The following is a 7,750-nucleotide window of genomic DNA, read 5'->3' on the forward strand; positions in this document are numbered from 1 at the left end:
ACTTCCTGAGTCACACAACAGCAAGCCTTGTACAGAGGCAGAGACTCAAGTTGAGGCTTTGGTGCCTAAGATGCTGTAGCTTGAGCTATTACCAACCCCTGCCTCCAATGTGCTGATCTGTGGATGTGAAAGCCTGGGGTCCACTCTGACCTCAGAATCTTTGTCTAATCTTGTCTTTCTGATTCTCCTGCATGTGGTTCTGTTTCTCTCTCCACTCTCTCTGTTTCTCTCTTCAATTCCCCACCCCCTGCACCTGGGTACCGGGTCCAGGACAAGCACGCACTCCTGGATGTGACCCCATCGGCAATTGAGCGCCTCAACTATGTGCAGTACTACCCCATCGTGGTCTTCTTTGCCTCTGAGAGCCGGGTGGCACTCAAGGCACTGCGCCAGTGGTTAGCACCTGCTTCCCGCCGCAGTACCCGCCGCCTCCATGCACAAGCCCAGAAGCTGCGGAAGCACAGTGGCCACCTCTTCACAGGTAGAGTGGGGAACCAGACGTCCCAGGGTGGATGGTGGTTGTCCCAGGCTGAGCCTCCAGACCTCACTGATGCCCTTTACTCACAGCCACCATCTCCCTGCATGGCACAAATGACACCTGGTACCAGGAGCTCAAGGACATCATCCGAGAGCAACAGACCCGGCCCATCTGGACGGCTGAGGACCAGGTGCTGTGATGCAAGGACTGGTGGGAATGTGGGGCCCTCACAGATATTACCCAGGACCAGATGGGTTTAGAGCCTCTGTCTGGAGTTGGGGCTTGATCGAGCATCAGTGCTGTGGCCAGGACTAAGATCTGATATGAGATTAGGGTCTTGGCTTGGTACTTGAGGGTGTCTGAGATAAGAATTCATTTTGGGAATGGGGTCTCCTCTTGTGGCTGGAGTTAAGGGTTCAGCTTAGATTTGGAGGCAAAGCCTTAAATCAAGGTCCGTGGCTGGAACTCATGCTGGGTTGAAAGGTGAAGCTTCCACTGAAGCTTGAATGTGAGGTCTATTTGAAGTTGCGGGCCAAGGGGCTTGGTTTGGTTGGGGCTGCTGCTGGGGTCCTGGCTAGGGCAGGGGTGTGTCTTGGTTCAGCCAGGGCTAGCTACAGCATCCACACCCACCCTACAGTTGGATAGCTCCTCAGAGGAAAACTTGGACCTCCCGCACTGCGGCCTGGCCGATAGCGCTGCCGACCTCAGCTGCGACAGTCGGGCCAACAGCGAGTATGAGGAGACGGATGGTGAAGGTGGCGTCTACACAGATGGAGAGGGCTACACAGATGGCGAGGATGGGCCCCACATGGATGTGGACGACAGGCCCTTGATGGCAGCCCTGGCTCGGTCCTCAGAACCTGTGCAAGTGGATGAGCCCCAGAGTCTGAGGAATGGGAGAATATCAACTCGCCAGGGGACCCAGGTAAAACTGGCAGACTTGTCAACAAATGTCTCTGATCAGACCCATTTAAGTCACTGGGCAACCTGAAGCAAGTGTTTCAACCTCTGAGCATCAGTGTCCTTATCATACAGGGATAGATGATATCAGAGTTGACACCACAGCGTAGTTGTGAAAACTCAAGGTGTTTAGTCTACATCTTATCACATAGTTCAATGTTTTAATAGTATCTTTTTTTTTTTTTTTTTTTTTTTTAGAGACAGTCTCACTTTATTGCCCTCTGTAAAGTACTGTTGTGTCATAGCTCACAACATCCAACTCCTGGGCTTAGGCAATTCTCTTGCCTTAGCCTCTTGAGTAGCCAGGACTACAGGTGCCCACCACAATGCTTGGCTATTTTTTTGTTGCAGTTTGGCCGGGGCTAGGTTTGAACCCGCCACCATCGGTATATGGGGCCTGCGCCCTACCCACTGTGCCATAGGCACCACCTGTTTTAACAGTATCAATGTTTATTTAGCTTAGTCTTCATGGGGCTGTCTCAAGTACCTTTTTATGAATTCAAAGGCAGCATACCCTTCCCTCCAGACCCCCTCTAATGATTTCCCTGGGGTTGTGCAGTGCCCAACCTCCTCAGCTGACCATAGCAGCCCGCTTATAGAGCTGCCATCATTCAAAGCACTTTACATACGTGAACTTATGACAACAGCCTTCTGAGGAAGTACACAGATGAGGCATCTAACTCCCCCTTTGCCAAAAGGCTAAGATCTCAGCTAAGGTCACTCCTATACCAGCCTCAGTTTTCTTACTTAAAATTGAGATGATCTGCAGACATGTCAGGGAGTCAGAAAGTCTGTGGACAGCACTGCCTAAGCAAATGTGGGGAGGTGGGACAGAAGTGATTACTGATTTCTACTTATACTTTGGGGGGAATTATGAACCACCTCTCTCACTCTTCCAAGGTGGGCAGTTACCACCCCCAGGGTCAGTGGCGACAGGACAGCATACGGTAAGAACTCCATACTCCATATTGGGGGCCCTTAACCTTTGGACTCAAACCTTAGGGTTCAAAAGATCTAGAACCAAGCTATGCCTTCAAAGTGCTCCTAGCCTACTGGGCATGATAGAGCCACTTTACATTGTGTAGTCAAGGCCACGGGAGTAGGAACCATTTTTCTGGGAGGACTGAGAAAGCTTCTTGAAGGATGGGACATTGTAGACGGGGCTTTAAAGGGTGCATAGGAGTTTGCTAACAAGGCCCTACCCATAAATGCCTAGATTTGCTCACTCTCTGCCCACACTCACTGTGCCTGCCTCCTTAATGGTAAGCAAATTCATAGCCTCTCTACCACAGCATCTGCTCTACTTCCTTAACCCCCAGGATATATGAACAAGAAGCCCTGAAGAAAAAGTTTACACAAGCCCGAGATGTGGACTCTTCTGATGACGATGGCTATGACTGGGGCCCAGCCACTGACCTGTGACCCTTCCAAGCTACCAGGTGGACCATCTTCCCTCTTCCTGGAGCTGGGACCTGGTTACCCATATAGAACCCTCAACTGTGTCTCCTTCCACATGGTCTTTAATATATTTCTAAGCACTGGCTTCTAATGGCTTCCAGGAAGTGGCCAGGGGGTTGAGCCCCTGACTTTCTTTTTAGCTTCACAGACTCTGATCCAAGGTTTTGCCCATTAATACACTTTAATTTTTATAGGAAATACCATAGGGCCAAGAACCCTTGAGGCCCAGACATCCAGGGGGCTGAGGATAAATTTCCAGGCTAAGGCACAGTGGTGGGTGTGGAGCAGGGTAGTCACAGATAGATGGGCTGCTCCTGGCCTGTGAGGAGGCGGTAGGTGGCAGCTGGCATCATCTTGATGTGTACCTGGTGGCCAGAGAGGAAAGGGATAGGGAGGGCTCAGGGCTGGCTTGGGTTCAAAGGTGGGCACCCATGCCACCCACAGCCTATGTACCTCGCCATGGGCCTCAGTGAGCAGCTCAATGATCCGGGCATGTGGTGTGGCCACTACACTCTGCCCATTGATCTCAATGATGCGGTGTCCCACACGGACACCTCCACGCTCGGCGATGCCCCCACGGAGGAGGCTGCAGATCTGGGGGGAAGGGATGGGTGGGAAGGAGGTGCTGAGGAGGCTGTACTCAGCAATGCCCCCCACACCCCCATACCCAGGCCCAGGCCTCACGATGCCATCTTCCACGCAGAAGCCTAGCTGCTCGTGGGTGTGGGGCCGGTGGATGATGGCGGTGGTAACAGGTGGACAATGGACGATGCTGAGTGTCACTGATGTCTGCGACTTCACCTCCTGAGGGATAGGAGCTATTGGCCTCGCTTAGGTGCTGGGAGACTGTGGGACTACCTGGCAAGCCTCAGTGTCCCCTCTGTACCCCATCTTACCCACCCATAAACTGGAGTTTGGGATTCAAGGTTCTTAATTATGGAAGATACCTGGAGATGTGGTTAGCAATATACCTGGGCCAGGTAGGCTCAGGGTCAGAGCCATGTGACCTCTAACTCTGCTGGGCCTGTTTCCTCAGGGTCAAAAGCCAAGGGATAGCAGGGCCCACCAAGCAGGGCAAAAGGCTGCATGGACTGCATCAGCTCCACCCTGCTGACCTGGGCAAGTCCCTCCCCATCTCTAGGCCTATTTCCCTACCTGGGCAAGACTTAAAAACATGGGTTAAGACTCAAAAACATGCCAGCTGCTCTTTGGCAGAAAGAAAAGGCTCCCAGCTCTGGAGCCAGGCCACTGGCATTTCAATACTGGCTCTGGCACTAGTCCCCTCGATAAGAGACCTAGCCAGGAAGAGACCTCTCTTCTCTTGGCCTTCCCAGGTACACAGAAGGGGGCCTTGGCCACCCTGGAAGAACTCACACGCACAGCAGCCTGGCAGGTCGCCAGGGGCAGCCCCACCAGGCTAGTCCCATTGATGGCAGTGAGGCGGTCCCCGATGCTGAGGGCTCCTGAGCGCTCTGCAGGGCCCCCATGCAGCAGGTTGGCGATGACAGCTGTGGGGAGCAGGGAGCCCCAGCCCGACTCTACCAGGGCCACACCCAGGCCCTCCCCACGTCGCTTCTCAATGCACACCTGGGAAGGACACAAGGACGTTCAGAGGCTGCTCGGTGTAGGTGGGCAGTGGGCAGTGTTTAGGGGCCAGGTGGGAGCAGCCAACCCTCCATACTCACCTCCCGGCAGTTGTCGCTGTTGCAGAAGTGGTCGAGGTCCCCGTTGTGGAGGTGGCCAGGGCCTGCAGTTCTTGGGCTAGGGCAGGTACCCACCTGGGTGGGATTGATGCCGCTTTCTCGCAAGAACTGGCTATAGGCGACAGTGAAGGCTTGGCCGATGGCCTGTGCAATGAGCTGGGCCTGTGGGGGCGGGGTGATAGTGTATCCCTGGGGGTTTACCTCCTTGCTTCCTCCAAGTCCCTTGATAGCCTTGGAGCCAAGCCCTCCTATGCCCACCTGTGATGAGACTCCCAGGGCTTTCAGGAAGGTGGGGGACAAGGCTAAGACCTTAGAAAATCCACTGGAAGAGGGGAATAGAGGGAAGACAGCTGATTGCAGCAAAGACTATGGGAAAAGCTCCCTAGGAGACCCATATCTGGACCCTGGGGCTGGAAGGGCAGGGGGACAGCCCAGGAGTAGGGAAGGTTTATGGGAGATAGTTATCAGCCTCAAAGACTAAGCCCCATCTCAGGCTTGGGGCTATGTCCTGTCCCTCAGAATGCCAAGGCCCTGGCTGCTCACATCCTCTGAGTGGAATACATGGCAGATCATCCTGTAGAGGCGGCGGCCACTGTCCTGGGGCATCCGCCTCTGGGCCCGCCGCCTCCGCGCCATGAGCACCAGTACACAGCCGATGTCAGCAATGTAGGAGATGGTTTGTAGAGCATGGTCCATCATAGCCTCCTGCAAGTTGGAAGATGTGGCATAGGTGGCTGGACTGCCTGTCCCTGAGTCTCCCACACTCCTGGCCAGGTCCCTGCTCTGTACCTGTGAGTCAGTGGTCAGCACCTTGATCCTCTTGGTGGAGACAAAGAGGTCCACATCTGTCATGGGCTGGGTCTCACCGTCAGGGGCCTGTGGAGGGTGGTGTGGGAGGTGGAGGCCCCCAAAAGACCCTCTCTCTGCAGCCCATCTGCCTGCTCCCAGCCCCTGGCCTCACCTTGACACGGTCCATTGCCTCCCGGGCCTGGGCCATGCGCACACTGGGGGGTGGGTTGCGTTCAGACACCAGCTGGGTGGAGCCCAAGTATTTGGCCCCAAATATGACACCATCTAGGAGGTCTTCATGGTCACAGGGACCAGGTACTGTGGACAACAGCAGGGAGAAGCTGAGCCCTCAGGAACCCACCCTCATGGACTCTGGGCTCCCTGAAATGGTCTAGAAGCACAAATTCCACCTTGTAGCTCAAAACACTCAAGAGCCATGAAGCTCAGCCCACTTTCCAGAACCATCCAAGAGTCTCAGCCCTCATAGGTCTAGAGCATCGGTTCTCAACCTGTGGGAACTGTATTAAAGGCCCGCGGCATTAGGAAGGTTGAGAACCACTGGTCTAGAGTTTTCTGTCCATCCCTCAAGAACATGCAGGCTGTATAGTCAGTACTTGGAGACCTCTGAGTTCAGAACCAAAGCCAAACCAGATCTAGCACTTACAGATAAACCTTCATCCCGTGTTTCTAGAATTCTGTGATCTAACTAGGACTAGATAGTCCCATTCCAATTTCTAAAGTCTACAACACTTTATAACTATAGTCAACCCTGTGGATGGGTTCTGAAATTTTTGCCATCAATCTATAATCAGCCAACTCTGCCTACTGTTCTAGAAGTCAATCCAGTCAGTCTAAGACAATAGGCAGCTCTATTCCTTGGTTATAGAACTGCCCCATCAGAGCAAAAAGAAATAATTGTCTACCCGAAACTCCCTGATAAATCTCAAATAATGATTCTGTCAGAGGTTCTAAAAACCTCTTATTCCAGAATCAGACAGCTTTACTCCGTGATTCTAGAACTTCTTAGTCATGATAGCACCAGGTAGCTCTTCCTATGGTTCTAGAATCACAAGTAGTTCACAACCTCAGCCCTGACAGCGATTCTGAGAATTATCTGAGAAGTCATTAAAAACTTACACTCTAGGCTCAGTGCCTGTAGCTCAGCAGCCAGGGCGCCAGCCACATACACCAGAGCTGGTGGGTTCGAACCCAGCCTGGGCATGCTAAACAGCAATGACAACTACCAACAAAAAAATAGCCGGGTGTTGTGGCAGGTGCCTGTTGTCCCAGCTACTGGGGAGGCTAAAGGCAAGAGTTTCAGGTTGCTGTGAGTTGTCACGCCACAGTACACTACCAAGGGCAACACAGTGAGTCTCAAAACAAAAAAAGTTACGCTCTAGGAGAATTCTAGAATGTTTCTAAAACAACCTCAACCCAGTCCACAGTTACATAAAGCTTTGCTCCCCTGGCTCTAGAATTCCCTGAGGCACCTAAAACCAGAGAGCTCTGCCAGTTAGTTCTAGAATGTTCTAACCAGTAACTATTACTTTGGTTTAGAAGCACAAGTACAGGCCCCAGTTCTGGACATCCTTAAGTGAATTTAAACTACAGCCAGCTCTGCCCATCATCCTTGTGATCTAAGAATTCTGGAAGAGACCCATTCTGGGGTTCTAGAACTGTGCCATCCCCTAGGGCAGCCACCAGGCACATGAGACTATTGTACACACAAAATATGGCTAGTCCAGACTGAGATATGCAACAAGTATAAAATACACATAGGATTTTGAAAATTTAATAGGAAAAAAGTAACCTAATTTAAAAATAGTGATTATATGTCAAAGATAACATTTTAATTGTATTAGATTAATTAAAATATATTATTAAAGTTAATTCCACCCGTTTTTAGGGGTTTTTTTGGTTCCTTTTATTTATTTATTTTTTTAGAGACAGACTCTTACTTTACTGCCCTCAGTAGAGCTCCGTGGTGTCACAGCTCACAGCAACCTCCAACTCCTGGGCTTAGGCGATTCTCTTGCCTCAGCCTCCCGAGTAGCTGGGACTACAGACATGTTTCTTTTTTTGAGACAGATTTTCACTATGTCATCCTCACAGAGTACCGTGGCATCACAGCTCACAGCAACCTCAAACTCTTGGGTTTAAGCGATTCCCTTGCCTCAGCCTCCCAAGTAGCTGGGCCTACAGGCACCTGTCACAACACCCAGCTATTTTTTTGTTGTAGTTGTCATTGTTGTTTGGCAGGCCTGGGCTGGGTTCAAACCTGCCAACCCTGGTGTATGTGGCCAGTGCTCTAGCTGCTGAGCTACAGGCACCAAGCCTGTTTTTAGGCTTTTTTTTTTTTTTT

At 51.7% G+C, this 7,750-nt stretch overlaps 2 protein-coding genes across 2 annotated transcripts in view; one reads left to right on the forward strand and one right to left on the reverse strand.

The window, feature by feature from the left end:
- Window positions 1-3,669, forward strand: part of TJP3 (tight junction protein 3) — a 41,198-nt gene extending 37,529 nt beyond the window's left edge. The window contains exons 17-22 of the mRNA XM_023512641.1: window positions 271-481; window positions 568-668; window positions 1,116-1,403; window positions 2,339-2,385; window positions 2,758-2,877; window positions 3,568-3,669. Coding sequence (XP_023368409.1) covers window positions 271-481; window positions 568-668; window positions 1,116-1,403; window positions 2,339-2,385; window positions 2,758-2,860 — 750 coding nt within the window. The 3' untranslated portion in view covers window positions 2,861-2,877; window positions 3,568-3,669. The remainder of the gene's footprint in view (window positions 1-270; window positions 482-567; window positions 669-1,115; window positions 1,404-2,338; window positions 2,386-2,757; window positions 2,878-3,567) is intronic.
- The window catches only part of APBA3 (amyloid beta precursor protein binding family A member 3), an 8,686-nt gene continuing 3,800 nt past the window's right edge, over window positions 2,865-7,750 (reverse strand). The window contains exons 4-11 of the mRNA XM_023512589.1: window positions 5,561-5,706; window positions 5,389-5,475; window positions 5,143-5,304; window positions 4,582-4,761; window positions 4,271-4,483; window positions 3,581-3,700; window positions 3,350-3,490; window positions 2,865-3,261 (exon numbers count right to left, since the gene is read on the reverse strand). Of these exons, the coding sequence (XP_023368357.1) occupies window positions 3,190-3,261; window positions 3,350-3,490; window positions 3,581-3,700; window positions 4,271-4,483; window positions 4,582-4,761; window positions 5,143-5,304; window positions 5,389-5,475; window positions 5,561-5,706 (1,121 nt within the window). The 3' untranslated portion in view covers window positions 2,865-3,189. The remainder of the gene's footprint in view (window positions 3,262-3,349; window positions 3,491-3,580; window positions 3,701-4,270; window positions 4,484-4,581; window positions 4,762-5,142; window positions 5,305-5,388; window positions 5,476-5,560; window positions 5,707-7,750) is intronic.

Source organism: Otolemur garnettii, unplaced genomic scaffold (genome assembly GCF_000181295.1).
Source record: "Otolemur garnettii isolate 467f Iridium unplaced genomic scaffold, OtoGar3 scaffold00029, whole genome shotgun sequence".
NCBI lineage: Eukaryota > Metazoa > Chordata > Mammalia > Primates > Galagidae > Otolemur > Otolemur garnettii.